The sequence below is a fragment of the Erpetoichthys calabaricus genome, chromosome 3, assembly GCF_900747795.2.
Source record: "Erpetoichthys calabaricus chromosome 3, fErpCal1.3, whole genome shotgun sequence".
NCBI classification, from domain to species: domain Eukaryota; kingdom Metazoa; phylum Chordata; class Cladistia; order Polypteriformes; family Polypteridae; genus Erpetoichthys; species Erpetoichthys calabaricus.
In genome coordinates, this window is record NC_041396.2 from 290,801,588 (window position 1) to 290,819,908 (window position 18,321).

Below are 18,321 nucleotides of genomic sequence, written 5' to 3' on the forward strand. Positions count from 1 at the left end.
CTTTTTAGTTAGCCAATAAAAGGTGTCATTTTGCTTGACTTCTGACCACAGAGTGGTAAGTGTATGGGGTTTAACACATTTTATTAAGGTGTACACAATAAAGAATATACTGAAAAAAGAAAAAGAGGGTCACCATAGGAGACAACAAAACAGGGGGGGTACATAATTTTACTTCACTCTCGTTTCCTTTGTACAGCCCTTAGTGATGACACTCACTGTGTGACCCTGACCAAGCCACTTAACTCATTGTAAAAGAATAAATAAATAAATAAATAAATTGTCATTTCATTTTGTATGTGTGAGTGTGGGTGTAAGTGGGCACTGTTTCCCTGTCCAGGGCTTTTTTCTGCCAGTAATGACCCCAAAGCATTCGTTACAACAAGGCTCTATCAGAATAAGTTTGCAGTTTTGTTAAGTTGCTATATTTAAAAAAAAAAAAATATTATATATATATATATATATACACACACACACACACTAGGGAGCTCTGCCCCCTGCTCTCTTCAGTCGCTACATACTAGCCACTTCACAGATCTGCCGCTCATGTATGGGGAAGTGGATGTTCAATTTAAACAGATTGTTATTTTCATGCGAATTGTTAAATATGCATAATAGAACTAACTATTTTACATTACAGCGAGTAATTAACCATATTAAAAAATAGGAAAATTTAATAAATTGAAAGAAAATTTTGTTTCATATTGCGTTAGATGTATTCTTTGCGTTATACGTTTTCGTTCTGCTTGGCTTTGAAATTAACACGCAAATACTTTTTAAACTTACACTTTTACTGTAAAACTTCAGTAAAAACAATTTTTCGAAAGAAATTTTCATCAATATCACATTGAATTTTGATTATGTGTTTGGACTTTGCGTGACAACGCAACGTATAACTGCCCGTGAGTGAATTTCGTTTCTTTCTCTCTAATAAATAAACCGACTTTTTCAAATGTTTTTCCCTGTGATTTGTTAATTGTCATATCAAAAGCTATTCTAATGGGAAAATGTAAACATTTTAATACAAATGGCATATCAAGATCTCCTTTGGTGTCTAATGTTATCCCCTAAAGATGTACAACATTACCTTTCTTGTCGCCTGTTAAAATTATACATGTCAGAATTGTTCAACAGCATAGTCAATTTGCTGTGTAACTGATCGACAATTTTCACATTGATTCATGTTTATTTATAAAGCATATAATATATATAACATTGTATTATACAGAGGTGGGTAGTAACGAGTTACATTTACTCCGTTACATTTACTTGAGTAACTTTTTTAAAAAAATATACTTCAAAGAGTAGTTTTACTGCACCATACTTTTTACTTTTACTTGAGTATATTTGTGAAGAAGAAACGCTACTCTTACTCCGCTATATTGGGCAACACTCGAATCGTTACTTTTTTTCCATTAGATACAGTATGCTATACTTTTTCCAGAGAGAATCTGCCAGTGGATCTACTACATCACTGTTTCACCAATCAGATGTAGCAACAATAATCACATGGCTCCATTTCACAAATCAGACATAGCCATGCAGTCACATGACCACACACAAACTGTCGCGTCCTAGTGGAACAAATTCCTCACATGCAGCAGACAGGGAAAGAAAGAATACTGTACATGAAAAATGAGAGCCAACTCCTGCTGAAGCTTAACCATCACTTCACTGAGTGAAGAACAAGAACGTTTTAGCCAAACATGCACAGACACAGACAGTCAAGGTAAAGTGAGACTTCTTGTACATGCACAAGCTGCCTTGTTCTAATGTTATTTTCTATCAGATGTGCTATTTGGAGGGCAAGTGAATATGCAGTATTATACTGTCAGTGTACAGCAGGGGTGCCCACACTGTTTTCGGCTTGCGAGCTGCTTTTAAAATGACCAGGTCAAAATGATCTACCTACATTAAAAATGCTATATATATATACTGACTATACTTTATATATAAAATATATGTTGTCGTACTTTGCATAAATGAATAACCCTTATGGCACTATAACAATTCAATACATTTATGGTCACTACAATATTTGGATTTAATAATCTTCATGTGGGAAAAGGCTGACTCACATAAATAAGTAGAGCCGAATAATGCAGTCAAGGAGGTAGCACATTTCCTCATGTTTGGGTACTTTTCCTCTGTGAGTAAGTTCCAAAACTGTCCATGAGCCCTCGATCACCCTCAACATCTTCCCTAAATGGATAGCACTTAATTAGCACAGACAATTTTCAATCTGCTCTGTGTAGCGTATGCTGTCAAGTTGCGCACACACCTTCCATTGCGTCTCCAGCTCTGACACGAGGTTTTGGATGTTCCTCAAATCAAGGCGCTGCAGCTTTGAGGACAGATGTTGCATTTTTCGTTTGAAAGCATTAACTGAGCTAATCATATTGACCATGGTTTTCTCTTTTCCTTGCAGCTGTAAATTAAGCTCATTCAACATGTTGGTCAGATCGGAAAAAAAATGCCAAGTCTTGCGGCCATTGATCGTTATTAAGTTGCTTGTATTCTGCATGTTTAATGACAAGAAGAAACTCCTTTTTCTCCGGCCAGGGGTCTTGAAATCTCAGCAGGAATTTCTCCCTAGCCATCTGCCTCAACAAAGACCTCTTTTATCATCTCGCCATCTTGGAAGGACTTCTTATGCTTAATGATCGAGTGACTCACCCGGAACGATGGTTCGTTGTGTCTGCCTTTGCTTTTGAATTCAGCCAAGTGAAAAATGATGGCTGTTTGATTAACTGCGATTTTAGTTCCCTCTCCTTTCTCTTTCTCAGATCGCTTTTCGGAAGGAAGTCAGTTTCGTAGTTTTTATAAACAGTTCGAAAGTGCCTTTCCACATTTTCCTTCTTTGGAATAGCAATGATAGATTGACAGATCAGACAAACGCACTTTGATTGTGACATTGTGAGAGAAAAAAATCCTCTTCTAATTCCACATTCAGCCCATAACCAACACATTTTTTTAAAATCCCTTCTATAGTCGATATAAATTGGAAGGCTAACTAGATCACTTACTGTAGATAGCTGGAGCTTTGCAGTAGCTCACGTTTTTGATCGTGTGTGCGGGATGGCCAGTGTGTTAGAAGAAAAGAGATCACAGACTGGCCGCCCTGTATGTCAATCAAGTGGCAAATGCCATAGGGAGGATATACAGTATGATAGAGTAACATTTAAAAAAAAACTTTTTTTGATTGCAATGCGATCTACCTGCACTACCTTTCCGATCTACCGGTCAATCGCAATCGACGTATTGGGCACCCCTTGTGTACAGTATATCTTGTCACTGTAAGTAGTTTGCACTGTTCAAACATACATGTTACCTACTGTAGGTATTGGCTTCAAAACCTTTGTTGTTAAAAACTGAGATTTGGAACTTTATTTATGCATCTTTATTTTGTAAAGATGTTATTTATTTTTACTCATTTTTTATTTTATAATTTGCACATTATTTTATATTTTTGTCTGTCTTATTACAACATTTCTAAAAAATAAATAATTTATTATGATCAAGCAGTTACTCAGTACTTGAGTAGTCTTTTCACCAAGTACTTTTTTACTTTTATTTGAGTAATTTTTTGGATGACTACTTTTAACTTCTACTTAAGTAATATTATTTTGAAGTAACGCTACTCTTACTTGAGTACAATTTTTGGCTACTCTACCCACCTCTAATTATAACAATTGTGTCCACTTTACCAATTAATGGGAACTTCTGTACTTCCCGCCTAGAAATGCGTCACATACAGCATAACAGGACTGATTGTTTTTGCTAAGCTTCCTCTCCTGACAATATAAATTACATGTACATTTATATGCTAATAGTTGTGAGGAAGTACAGTGGCACAGTGGTCTGTGCTGCTGCCCAGGCTGATCAGTACCTATGCTGAGACTAGGGCTGTCAAAGTGGCCAAAAAATAAGGTTAGAATACTGAAATTAAAAAATTAAGTAAATATTTGAATACAGTAACTTCCCAGAAATAATAAAACGTCTTTTGCCAGAAAAAAATATTATTACAACTGGATTTTATTATAGTCGATTTTTCAAAAATGAAATGCAAAGCATAGGCCCTATCTTTAAAAACTGCACACTTTACCCAGCTGTACCGAATGGTTCCATCCATCCATCCATTTTCCAACCCGCTGAATCCGAACACAGGGCACGGGGGTCTGCTGGAGCCAATCCCAGCCCACACAGGGCAGGGAACCAATCCTGGGCAGGGTGCCAACCCACCGCAGGACACACACCCACACACCAAGCACACACTAGCGCCAATTTAGAATCGCCAATCCACCTAACCTGCATGTCTTTGGACTGTGGGAGGAAACCGGAGTGCCCGGAGGAAACCCACGCAGACACGGGGAGAACATGCAAACTCCACGAACCCGGGTCTCCTAACTGAGAGGCAGCAGCGCTATCACTGCACCACTGTGCCGCCCCAGAATGGTTCCCACTTCTATAATCGACCTATGCAATCCAAGTGAAACAGTAACTGAAGTGACAATTTAGCTCATTTTCTTTGTAGCGTTCAGATGACAACAGACACTTATGCAGTAACGCAGTAATACAACATTCAGTATGAGAAAGGTAATCAGTCGCGTGTTAAAAAATTATCAAGAGTGGTCTGCGTTTTGCTGTTGAATGCTGTGTTAGCAGCATAAAATTGCAAATTGTCTAAATTACAAAAATCCTCAGCAGAAGAAGAATGTTTCAAACGACAGACGCGCACACGCACATCACATACTGTTTTCTAAAGACGTTGGGAGAGGGCAGTTGTGGGTGGCATGTCTCCCCCTCCCCAACTTTTGCACTTGGGGACAGTCATGACAGTGTCTTTCCCACTTTTCATGGTCAACAGCTTATTGCACACGCACACACATGTGCACACACACGTACACACATGCACTCACACGCGTCCTTCCCTGTCCAGTGTCTGGGGTTTCTGTCAATCGCATGTCTCGGCTTGAAGGTTGAATCCTTAACTGTACAGCAAACAGCAAATGCCATGCAGACAGAAAATTTTTAATACAGCCGATTGCGTTTTTCTTTAGTTTTGCTTCAGCTGACTGAAAAAATGTTATTATAACCGATTGTTAATTATAGCTGATTTTATAATAACTGATAAAAAATACATACATTTCTGTAGTCAGATGCTATTGCCACAAAATTATTTTACTAAAGAAGATAACAAGCTAACTATTCAAACTCAGCAAAAGGCTGATCGTGGAAGTGCAACGCAAAAACAGACCAGTGAAGCACATACAGTAGCACATCTGGAGTAATTCAAGGCCAAAATCAGTGCAGGTGAAACAACCAATCATTCTTTTACAGTCAAATGTCAGCTTTTGCCTTTTGAACAAGACCACGTTTAAATAAACTCAAATTATATTCAAAATGTGACGATCGATCGGAGAGATATTTCTCTGGATGTAAATGTTAGTGAATAACATTACAACAGACTCTTTATCTTAAATTGTCCAAATCAGAACCTTTCCAGTTTTCTTAAAGCTGCATGTGCAGTGCTGGAAGTTGAGTCGACATTTTTAGCTGGCAGTTTCCTGATTTGTCCCTCATTCCCACATCCCCCTAAATCCCCAACAGGGCTTTATAAAACGCGATAGGCAGACACACGGAATGAAATTGCTGCAATAACCTTACCTTCTTGGCAGATGTATGGCATGGTGTAGCTGCATAAATAACTGTACCAAAGTTTGGTGGTTGCCAGGTATGCACAGTTGTCAGCAATGTTAGGCTGGCCAGCTGCCCAGTTGTTATAAAACGTCTCATTTCCATCAACCCACAGATAGATCCCATTGACCACTTGGTAATATCCCATCCACAAGTTCAGACCAGTGATGGGAACGGCTTGCATCCTTTCTGCAGAGTTCAGGACAGCCAGATCTTGGAAGCAGGATATGCATTTTTGTCGGGCGTCGTTCCAACTCAGAGGTGAAGTCATAATGTAAAACCTTTTTTCTGGTTGGCTGGGGAAGAACATCTGGCCTGGAGTTTGAAATAAACAAATACAAATTAGGAGACTACAGTAAGATATAATTGAAAGTAATATCTAACATATAGTAGGGATGCTCCAATTGGGTTTTTTAAGCCTGATACCATTCATCGATATTCATGTTACTTTAATAGCCATTGCCGATACTGAGTCTGCTTTTTTCCCCTTTATTCCTTTAAAAAACTTTTTACGCTAAGCTCCTGCATAACCAGACACATAGAAGCCTTATGTCCTATATTAAAAGTGTATTTTTAGAATTAAACTAAATATATATATATTTAAATAAAATTTAATTTTAAATATATTTAAAAATAATTAAACTATGGGTGTAGTCACACTAACAATTTGTTACAAGCCTGAGCACATTTGTCCACATGTAACCCCACAAAGTCTAGTTCATTTGACTAGTGTGATCACTCGGTGCTGGGCCAACCATACTGTGTCCAGGCCCGCTTGGAAGAGGTGGGCCCGAGCGTGATTCAGTAGCATTCTGGAACAGCATGATCGCTAAACATGCTTGAGTATGGAAAACAGACATGATGTCAATGATGCAACAAGTCAGATAGTGCAATTCTCATTTCATTCAATACCATTTGAGTTAAAAAACGGGTTTTTATCATCTTATACATGAACGTAAATTGTAGATGGCAAGAAAAGCTGCAAATTTCCTCCCTTAACATAATTTGTCACTGTAAAAATTTTCACGTACGTGCAGCACAATTAACAGCAAAACGCTGTGCTGCATACTCAATAAATCTTTCAGAGGGCAGAGTATCATCCTATACGACTGCAACACAACCGCAAAATAAGTAAAATCTTTGGGACATGTGCTGCCACTCCATGTTCGGATCTTGTTTTGGCTTTACACGATGTTGCACAAACATGACGAAAGTGGGCCCGGGTCCAGAATGTTAAGCACAGTGTAAGTGCAGGCCAGCAGGGGAGTAGGGAGGGAGGATAATCAATACTCAACAAACGAGTCTAGTGTGAGTACACCGTAAATTAATTGGTATTTGTCAATTAAACAATGTAAATATACCTGCGCTTACAAGTTTTAGTCATTTTTATTTTCTCATATAGTATAACTATAGGGAAAGTATTATAATTATCCAAAGATTCGACGTTGAGATTTTGATGAATCTCGATGTTTTAGACCTCCCTGAGTCTGAAAATACCATATTTGAAATTATATCTGTGTGTGTGTGTATGTATGTAAACATGATAACTTGAGTACGCTTTCACTTATTTCAACCAAATTTTGCATACAAGTATTAAGTACAAAATGTAGATTTCTAACAACTTTTGGGCTATTTCCGTTAACCGGAAGTCATACTTTACCTTTTATTCATTCAGCTGCAGAGTCCAATTTATTCAACTTTACTTTTATAATAATTGTTCAGTATATTATTACTTTGATTTGTTGTTGATAGTTCCTTAATGTACATAATATGAAAATATTATATTACAGTATATGATTATATATTATATATATATAATGACTCCTCCTCAAGCCAACATCTTATCGTGGTGCAGGGGTTTGCATGTCCCAATGATCTTAGGATTTCTATTGTCGTCGGACGTGGAATGTCACCTCTCTGAAGGGGAAGGAGCCTGAGCTAGTGCGTGAGGTTGAGAGGTTCTGGCTAGATATAATCAGGCTCACCTCGACGCACAGCGTGGACTCTGAAACCAATCTCCTTGAGAGGGGCTGGACTCTCTACCACTCTGGAGTTGCCTCCAGTGAGAGGTGCAGAGCGGGTGTGGGCATAGTTATTGCCCCCCGACTTGGAGCCTGTTCATTGGGGTTCACCCTGGTAAACGAGAGGGTAGCCTCCCTCCGCCTTCAGGTGGGGGGACAGGTCCACTGTTGTTTGCGCGTAGGTGCCGAACAGCAGTCTGGAGTACCCACCCTTTTTGGAGTCCCTGGAAGGGGTGCTAGAGGGCGCTCCTGCTGGAGACTCCCTCTTTCTGCTGGGAGACTTCTATGCTCATGTGGGCAATGACAGTGAGACCTGGAAGGGCGTGATTGGGAGGAATGACCACCCCCCGATCTGAACCCAAGTGATGTTTTGTTATTCGACTTCTGTGCTCGTCATGGATTGCCCATAACGAACACTATGTTCAGGCATAGGGGTGTCCATATGTGCAACTGGCACCAGGCCTCAGTTCGATGATCAACTTTTTGGATTTTTTCGACTTTTTTTTTTTCCACCTGTCTTGGACATTCCGGCGAAGAGATGGTCGGATCTGTCAACTGATCACCACCTGGTGGTGAGCTGGCTTCAATGGTGAGGGAGGATGCCGTTCAGGCCTGGTAGGCCCAAACGTATTGTAAAGGTGTGCTAGGAACATCTGGCAGAGTCCCCTGTCAGGAGTAGCTTCAACTCCCACCTCCGGCAGAACTTTGACCATGTCCCGAAGGAGGTGGGGGACATCGAGTCCAAATGGGCCATGTTCTGTACCTTTATCTTTGAGGCGGCTGACCAGAGCTGTGGCTGTAAGGTAGTTGGTGCCTGTCGTGGCGGTAATCCCCGAACCCGTTGGTGGACACTGGCGGTGAGGGATGCCGTCAAGCTGAAGAAGAAGTCCTACAGGAACCTTTTGTCCTGTGGGACTCCGGAGGCAGCTAATAGGTACCGGCAGGCCAAGCGGAATGCGGCTTCGGTGGTTGCTGAGGAGGAGTTTGGGGAGGCCATGGAGAATGACTTCCGGATGGCTTCAAGGAGGTTCTGGTCCACCATCCGGCGTCTCAGGAGGGGGATGAGGTGCAGTGTCAACCGAAGTGGTCAAAAAACTCCTTGATGGCAGGGCCCCGGGGGTGGATGAGATACGCCCGGAGTTTCTCAAGGCTCTGGATGTGGTAGGACTGTCTTGGTTGACATGCCTCTGCAACATCGCATGGATATCAGGGACAGTGCCTCTGGATTGGCAGACTGGGGTGGTGGTCTCCCTCTTTAAGAAAAGGGACTAGAGGGTGTGTTCCAACTACAGAGGGATCACACTCCTCAGCCTCGCTGGAAAAGTCTATTCATGGGGTCCTGGAGAGGAGGGTCCATCAGATAGTCAAACCTCGGATTCAGGAGGAGCAGTGTGGTTTTCGTCCTAGTCGCGGAACAGTTGACAGTGGATCCTTGGCAGGGTCCTGGAGGGTGCATGGGAGTTTGCCCAACCAGTATACATGTGTTTTGTGGACTTGAAAAAAGGCGTTCAAACATGTCTCTCTGGGAATCCTGTGGGGGGTGCTCTGGGAGTATGGGGTACTGGACCCCGTGATAAGGGCTGTTCAGTCCCTGTACAACCAGTGTCAGAGCTTGGTCCGCATTGCTGGCAGTAAGTCGAACCTGTTTCCAGTGAAAGTTGGACTCCACCAGGGCTGCCTTTTGTCACCGATTCTGTTCATAACTTTTATAGACAGAATTTCTAGGCGCAGCCAGGGCGTTGAGGGGGTCCGGTTTGGTGGACTCAGAATTGGGTCACTGCTTTTTGCAGATGATGTTGTCCTGTTTGCTTCATCAGGCCATGATCTTCAGCTCTCACTGGATCGGTTCACAGCTGAGTGTGAAGCGGCTGGGATGGGAATCAACACCTCCAAATCTGAGACCATGATCATCAGCCGGAAAAATGTTGGAGTGCTCTCTCAGGGTTGGGAGTGAGATCCTGCCCCAAGTGGAGGAGTTCAAGTATCTCGGGGTCTTGTTCACAAGTGAGGGAAGAATGGAGCGTGAGATTGACAGGCGGATTGGTGCGGTGTCCGCAGTGATGCGGGCTCTGCATCAGCCCGTCATGGTGAAAAAGGAGCTGAGCCGAAAGGCAAAGCTCTCAGTTTACCAGTCGATCTATGTTCCTACCCTCACCTATGGTCATGAGCTATGGGTAGTGACTGAAAGAACAAGATCGCGAATACAAGCAGCTGAAATGAGTTTCCTCCGCAGGGTGTCTGGGCTTTCCCTTAAAGATAGGGTGAGAAGCTCAGTCATCCGGGAGGGGCTCAGAGTAGAGCTGCTGCTCCTCCGCATTGAGAGGAGTCAGATGAGGTGGCTTGGGCATCTGATCAGGATGCATCCTATATGCCTCCCTGGTGAGGTTTTCCGGGCACATATAACCAGGAGGAGGCCCCGGGGAAGACCCAGGACACATTGGAGGGACTATGTCTCTCGACTGGCCTGGGAACGCCTCGGGATTCCCCCGGAAGAGCTAGAAGAAATGGCCCAGAAGACGGATGTCCGGGCATCTCTGCTCAAGCTGCTGCTCCCGCAACCCGATCTCGGATAAGCGGAAAAGGATGGATGGATGGATGGATACATAGAATGATTATATATTATAATCATTATCTTGTGGTTTACTCCTCAAATATCCATCCCAATATCTGAGTATACAAGAAAGTCTAGGGGAGACCACTCCTGATTTATTTAATCATTAATTGCACTACAGTTTTTTACTGTTAAACTCTACATTTACTATATTTATGCAGGTATGTTTTTTTTTCTTCAGTGTATCAGCTAGACATTCATAATTCTTAAGGTGTAATTATAAATAAGGATTACCATTTTAATTATACAGTACTTGCTTCTTACCAAAACCTGTGCAGCAACAACAACAAATAATAAACAATGTTCATATCTTTAAAAAACCTGCAAATGCATCAAATGTTCATAAGTTATCACGAAGACATAAAGCTAACATGCTTAAAAAAGTTTATAAGTAAAAGAAACATTTTTCTGTTAAGCTAACAAGCCTATTGTTTACTACGCAGCAATTTCAAATTTGTCTTTGTCTTTTCTTTTTCCAATTAAAAATGTAAGCTGCTGGACTTAAAACAAGCTCACTGTCCATTTTAATTTAAAGGACAAAATGAAAAGGTCTGAATTCATTAAAGTAGCTTTTCTTCCCGTTTGTCTAATTGTACGGGACAACATCTCCGATTACTTTTTCTCAGTTTATGACTCCATTTTCTTTAACATAAAGGCTAATATTCCAATCATCTCTCAGTCTCTTATAAAACAAACCTTGACATGCTTTGGGTACAATTAAAAATAAAGACATAGGCTGGCTCAATTACCATAATACTTCGTGTAAAGGAGCACTACAACTAAATTACCATAAAGCTTAGAAAAGCAGGGGCTGAAGGGTAGTTTTTTGTGATCGGCCAATTTACCGATCAACATTCAAGTCATTTTAAGTGACAATGAGTGGATTTTAATCAGTGGCTGATCGATCGGAGCATCTCTGACATTTAGGCTAATAGTTTTTTGTTTTTTTTTTTTTGTTTTTTTTAATGTCTAACAATACCTGATTTTAAAATGTCTAACCTGGCAGGGAAGCTGGATAAACCTGTTCTTCCTTGGGCACATTTATGACCTTACTAGATCAGGTAAGAACTTTAGTTACGTGCAGCTCTGGGCTATGCAATTTGCATCATTCTGGTGGTAGAATTTATGAGCATCAACAAGATTTAGAAGCAGGAGCTCTCTTTACACTTCCAGGAAGAAACCTGGCCCTGAGGAATACAGGTGGCCAAGAAGAAAAGTCAGGGATGGAATGGAGGCTGATGGCTGAGATGAAAGGACATAAGCAAGTCATAGACTTGGGGGCAGATGATAAGTTGTGCTGAAGAGCTGAATCTTTGACACCCCCACTCATCCAAGAGATGTTACAAAGATGACAGGACAAGTACGTAAGTTAAGGGCTAGGAGAAGAAAGAGCAAAATGTCTCTCTGTTGCTGAAACCATGCAGATGGCCATGCTTGCTGTCTCTGCTGTTCTATGCACATGGCCAAGCTGGACCACGTCAGACCAGAAGCCAATCAACATACTAAGCCAGAGAGCCACCTGGTAGGCTAAAGCAAACAAGACAAACGACTTTGCCAACATTCATTTTACTCGACTTGTATTTTGGGCACAAATGGAAAATCTTAATGTTAAACTATGTATAGAGAAAAGCGTACATTTCTCTCCTCTTTGTTCTAGTACTTTGACTAATTTCATCGGTTATAAATGTAAAAGAAAGGTGGAGGGTTTCAAACTTAACTAAAGAGATGCTGTTGTCAATGCAGCCCTGTGAGCTGGAACTTCTCAACTACCTCTCAGACAAGCTGCGAACTGGAGAAATGTCACACGGTAAGCGCAAAAGATCTGATGGTTGTGTACGTATACAACATCTTTCTCTATATAAAATCCAACGTCTGTCTTTCTTTCTGTCCACTTTTCACAAAAGAACTACTTAACAGATTTAGATTGGGTTTTTCTTCCATAATTTGCTTGAACATTCCGGTTGATTTTGCAACTTCTCATGAATGGAACATGCCTGAAAGAAATTTGTTTCCTTGTTTGAAGTCACCAGCAGTCAGAATGATTCATCATTGAAATATTGCTAATAGAGTGAATTATTTTTGCTGTTGAGTCAGCCAGGATGTTGTAAGTTACTATCTGGACAAATTTAGTCTGCATTTCAATGTCTTGGTCACACATTTTAGCTTTAATTGAATTGCAGTCCCTTTTTCACCATTGCACATTCAGTCCCCCTCCGAGTTTTTCCACTCAGTCTGAAGAAACCCATCCAGCATTAGAATGGCATCTGTAATAAAGAGGTGTAAGCCGATTCTCTGCGATACCCAAAATCTGATATAGTACCTGAACTTACCGCAACTCGCTATGAGACACAAAAGTTCAAACAACTTATGTGAAAACAATAAAACATTTCTTATTATACGATATGAAGTCTCTTTGCGCTAAGTATCATATCGATTTATTTGGGTGAATCTGAGAGAGACGCATTGGATGAGGGGGGGTGGGTTTGGGGGCCTTCCTCACTCACATGCCAGCCTTAGGGCGCATACCTTACCTCTGCTTAGCTAACAAACTAGTGAACTATTTAGCGGATCTAGATCGTTTTTTTTTTTCTATAATTTGCTTGAGCATTCCAGTTGATTTTGTGACTTCTCTCATCACGCTAAGAATCATAGTTCGCTTGCAGGAGCGATATATATTCGTGCTAATCCAAGACAGAGGCTGCAGGCCGAGGGGAGGGGGAAGTGTGACATCAGGAGTGGGCCACTCACTCAAGCGCCAGCCTCTGTTTGAGTGGGTGTCCCTCTGTGTTTTGGAGTGTACCTTACCTCCGTTTAGCTAGAGTTACCTGTTTGTTTATTGATTTTTAAGGTTTGTCCTGCTTCACTACTATGCGGGAGGAGCCACTGGGGACTACTAGTCTGAGAATATAAGAAATTCTGAGGAGTGTAAAGTGGGGACTATTAAACATTTCCACATTCATCTAATAGCACTGTGATCACCACAACCTAAAGAGCCCCTTCACACCCTATTGGAAGAGCTGCTCATTCGAAAATAAAAAGGGCGAAAATGTCAGTAGCAAGGATAAAAGCCATAAGCTTGTCTGGGGATGGAAGAGGTGAAGATCCGGAATGTGGATAAAAGTCAAGTGGAAAGGATTCAGACTTGGTCTGACTTCATACCGTATAATAAGAAATGTTTTATTGTTTCCACATACGTTGTTTGAATTTTTGTGTCTCATAGCGAGTTACGGTAAGTTCAGGTACTATGTCAGATTTTGGGTATCGCAGAGAGTCGGCTTACCCCTCTTTATTACAGATGTCATTTTAATGCTGGATGGGTTTCTTCAGACTGAGTGGAAAAACTCGGAGGTGGACTGGAGAGTTTTCTGAATGTGCAATGGTGAAAACGGGACTGCAATTCAATTAAAGCTAAAATGTGTGACCAAGACATTGAAATGCAGACTAAATTTGTCCAGATAGTAACTTACAACATCCTGGCTGACTCAACAGCAAAAATAATTTACTCTATTACCAATATGTCAATGATGAATCATTCTGACTGCTGGTGACTTCAAACAAGGAAACAAATGTCTTTCAGGCATGTTCCATTCATGAACACTACAAGCTGGACCAGCTGTATGCAAAAATTAATGACTTTAAATATAAACCTGTGGTACAATCTGAGCAGGTCTGACCTCATCTACTGTAACTGCAACCGACAAGCCTGCCACTGACAACAGCAGCTCTCTGTTATCCATGTCACAAGTTTATTTTTTTATGTGTGTTGGGAGGGTGGTGTTGTTTGTTTTAATTATATTTATTTATTAATTTTTGGAACTTCTGTAAAATTTTTAATTTCCCTTTGGGGACAAATAAAGTTAAGTAAGAGTAAATATACATGGGCTTTGGGTGGGATTTGTATCTTTCTATTCAGATCTACATAATAAAGAGTCATGAAAGAGAAAAAGTGGTCACCCTAGGACCCTACAATGACACAGCAATGGGTCAGATAATCTGGAAGAAGTTAATGAAAATACATAGATTACACCCTTCTTTTTGACACCCACTGTACGCCCAGCCTACCTGGAGAGGGGTCTCTCTTTGAACTGAATTTCCTGAGGTTTCTTCCATTTTCTCCCTACTAGGGTTTTTTTGGGAGTTTTTCCTTGTCTTCTTAGAGGGTCCAGGCTGGGGGACTGTCAAAATGCAGGGTTTGTTAAAGCCCATTGCGGCTTTTGTGATTTTGGGCTATACAAAAATAAATTGTATTGTATTGTATCGTATTGTGTTGTATTGTATTGTACATAGATCCACAATTCCTTATGTTTGTGCAGAGAAGGAAAACAGCACAAAGCTAAAGAAAATGTGAAACATGACCCAGAGAAGAAAATGTGAAACATGACCCAGAGAACAAAAAGACTATCAAAGTAGGTGGTCTTTTATGCCTTTTGTGTATTATTGGGTTTTGTTAAACACTGACACCAATCCTTTTCAAAAATGGACCCTCCCAACAATTCTAAATCATGATTTACAACATCTTTTTGCTTTTAAAAGAAACAAAAAATCAAGAGATGCAACTGAAGAAAAAATTAACAAGCCAACTGACTAAAAACAAAACCCATTAGCAAATAAAAAAATCAGAAAATTCCTCTCCACTTGTTTTATTGTCTTCAAAGTCATTTCCTAGATGACCCATTAAGTTATTTTTGGACATTTCCTTCTCTCTTCTACTTACTTGTACTTGCATATGCGACAGCAGGGTTGAGGTTAATGCTGCACTTTGTGGGGACAATTTGAAAAGTATAATTGGAATTAGGGATCAGGTAATTCACAACTGTTCCCGTAACATTGCCCACGGAGATGGATCGGCTCCAGCCCATCGGTCCACTCACAGTAACCGTGTAGGAGTTAACTGGCCCTGGTGCTTGTGTCCAGTTCACAGTAATCGAGGAGGTGGTGATGTTAGAGAAAGTTACTGGTCCATAATAGGGGTCTGCAAAGTCATAAAGAGAAAAAACTGAGAGGGACTGAGTCCTGTAAGTGTCACATACACACATGTTAAGTAGATAGATCAAAAAATATGTTACTGTGACAGACAGACAGACAGACAGACAGACAGACAGACAGACAGACAGACAGACAGATAGATAGATAGATAGATAGATAGATAGATAGATAGATAGATAGATAGATAGATAGATAGATAGATAGGAAAGGCACTATATTATAGATAGATAGATAGATAGATAGATAGATAGATAGATAGATAGATAGATAGATAGATAGATAGATAGATAGATAGATAGATAGATAGATAGATAGATAGATAGATAGATAGATAGATAGATAGATAGATAGATAGATAGATAGATAGATAGATAGATAGATAGATGCATTGCTGTCATTCTGGCCTTTTGATGTTCTGTTTGGTTTGGAGCTCTTCACTGGTGATGAGGTCTAACTAGAGAATTATAAAACAGACAACAGGCCATTCAGCCCATCACAGCTCACCATGCCTATCCACTTATTCTATAAGTTTCTGGGTATCAGTGAAAAGAAAAGCAATGTTTGTGTGAAATCTACCCTTAAAAAGTTTCCAACTGTTTCCCCATGTTCTTGATGAACTCATTTCATCAAATCACAGTCTCAATCCACTGGACTAATTCCCTTCATAATTTGAAACACTCCAATCATGTCTCCTCTGAATCTTCCTTTGCATAAACTGAAAAGGATTAACTACTTTAATCTTTCCTCAAAACCCATCCCCTGTAGCCCTGGAATCAGCCTAGTCACTCTTCTCTGCACCTTTTCCAGCAATGCTATGTCGTTTTTGTAGTCTGTAGACCAAAACCGCACACAGGACTCCAGATGAGGCCTCACCAGTGTGTTATAAAGTTTAAGGAGAACCTCCTGTGACTTGTACTCCACACATCAGAGTAATATATAATGTGACATTCTGTTAGCCTTCTTAATGGCTTATGAACACTGCCACTATAACTCTCAAGTCCCTCTCTTAAGATGTACTCTCGATTTTGAGACCTCCCATTATGGATTCAAACCTCACATTTTTACTTCCTACATGTAATACTTTACATTTACTGAAATTAAATGTATTATTGTCTGCTGTCCAAGTCCCTCTGTAATGATTCAATGGATTCATGATTATCTGCCAATCCACCTATCTTGGTATCATTTGCAAACTTAACCAGCTTGTTACTTATCTTCCTATCCAAATCCTTTATGTATATTTAAAAAAGCAGTGGCCCCCACACTGACTCCTGCTGATTACCACTCTTAAAGTCACCCAAATCTGGTGAGGTTCCTCACACCATCACCCTCTGTTTTCTGTGACTGAGCCAATTCTGCATCCATCTACAAACATCACCCTGATCTCCCACTTCTTTAAGTTTGATGCCTAACCTCTCATGTGGCACCTTATCAAATGCTTTCTGAAAGACAAAAGAGAAAAGCCAAGCAAAATGACACCTTTTATAGGCTAACTAAAAAGATTACAATATGCAAGCTTTCGAGGCATCTCAGGCCCCTTCTTCAGGCAAGATGTAATCTTACATCAAAATGTAATCTTGAGATGCCTCGAAAGCTTGCATATTGTAATCTTTTTAGTTAGCCAATAAAAGGTGTCATTTTGCTTGGCTTTTCTCTACATTCATAATGGCTAACACGGTACAACACCCTAGTACTACTGAAAGACAAAATAAATAATACCATATCTTTTTGTTGCTTCCTTTTAGAATTCCAGCATGTTAGTAAGACATGACCTCAATCTTCTGAACCCATGCTGACTGTTCAGTAAAACTCCAATTCTTGCCATGTGCTCCTCAGTCTTAATAGTTCCTTTTATTAATTTTCCTGTGATGTACATTAAGCTTACTGGCCTGTAGTTGCTTGCATCTGCCCGGTCCTCTTTTTAATATAATGGAATAATCTTTGCCATTTCCCAGTCCTTCATAATTTCCCCAGTACATGGTGATTTCCTAAAAATATGTGTCAAGGTTTTATATCTGTACTCGCTAACCTCCGTAAGAACTCGAGGGTAAATATCATCTGGTCCTGAACATTTGTTTTCTTTCAGCCTATTTAATCTGAGCAGCTCTTCTCCCTCAGCAATTTCCAGATCACTCAGTACCTCCTTATTAGTTTCTTTTACCACAGAGAGATTATCTCCTTCCTTACATGTGAAAACCTCAGAAAAATGTAAGTTTAGAGCATCTGTTATTTCATTGTCTGTGTTTTTAATTCCTCTTTACTATTTCTGATGCACTTCACCTCCTCCTTGACTGTTCTTTTACTATTAAAATATTGAAAGAATCTCTTTGGGTCGTCTTTAGCCCTATCTGCTATATTCCTCTCTAACTGCCTTTTAGCTTCTGTAATATCCATCTTACTGGTTGTCCTCATGTTCTCATATGCCATATGCCTTACAGTGGAGTGACTGGTCTTATATATAGTCTTATGTTCTACACAAATTAAGTAAACACTGATGTAAATGTACCGTGAACATTAACTTTCTAGGTCTGGTATCTATCTATGTATGGCTTGGCGATCATTACGGTTATAATCCTCTTCTTGGGTCCCAGTATGGTATCAGTTTTCTTATTTGAGTCCTCAAATAAAAATGCTTACGTACCCCTGCTCTGCCACTTTCTACCCATTGAAAGCTAACTTTATCAATAATTTCAGCGGTGTTCACTCACTCAGCACAATCCTGCTAAATGTGTATTTTCTTTTTTTTTCAGTCAGTCCTGCTGATCAGACTTCATTGCTCATCAGATACAGAAAGGGGTTGTGTCTGAGCTTCTTAGAACTCCAAAGCTTATTACATGTGTCTGGTCAATACATTGACATTAATTTGCTTAGCAACTTACAAAAGAGGTCAACATAATTGAGTATGCATCAGTCTGGAGGACTGTTTAGGAATTCGTGTTACAGGACAAGGTGACAAAATTTACCATCAGAAGTGAAGAGCTCAGAACAAAATGACAGCTAGCTACACTT

At 40.3% G+C, this 18,321-nt stretch overlaps 1 protein-coding gene across 1 annotated transcript in view; it reads right to left on the reverse strand.

Moving 5' to 3' along the window:
* LOC114649576 (uncharacterized) overlaps positions 1–18,321 on the reverse strand; it is an 80,471-nt gene that overhangs the window by 1,760 nt on the left and 60,390 nt on the right. Inside the window, exons 7-8 of the mRNA XM_051924780.1 lie at positions 15,041–15,298; positions 5,665–6,009 (exon numbers count right to left, since the gene is read on the reverse strand). Coding sequence (XP_051780740.1) covers positions 5,665–6,009; positions 15,041–15,298 — 603 coding nt within the window. The remainder of the gene's footprint in view (positions 1–5,664; positions 6,010–15,040; positions 15,299–18,321) is intronic.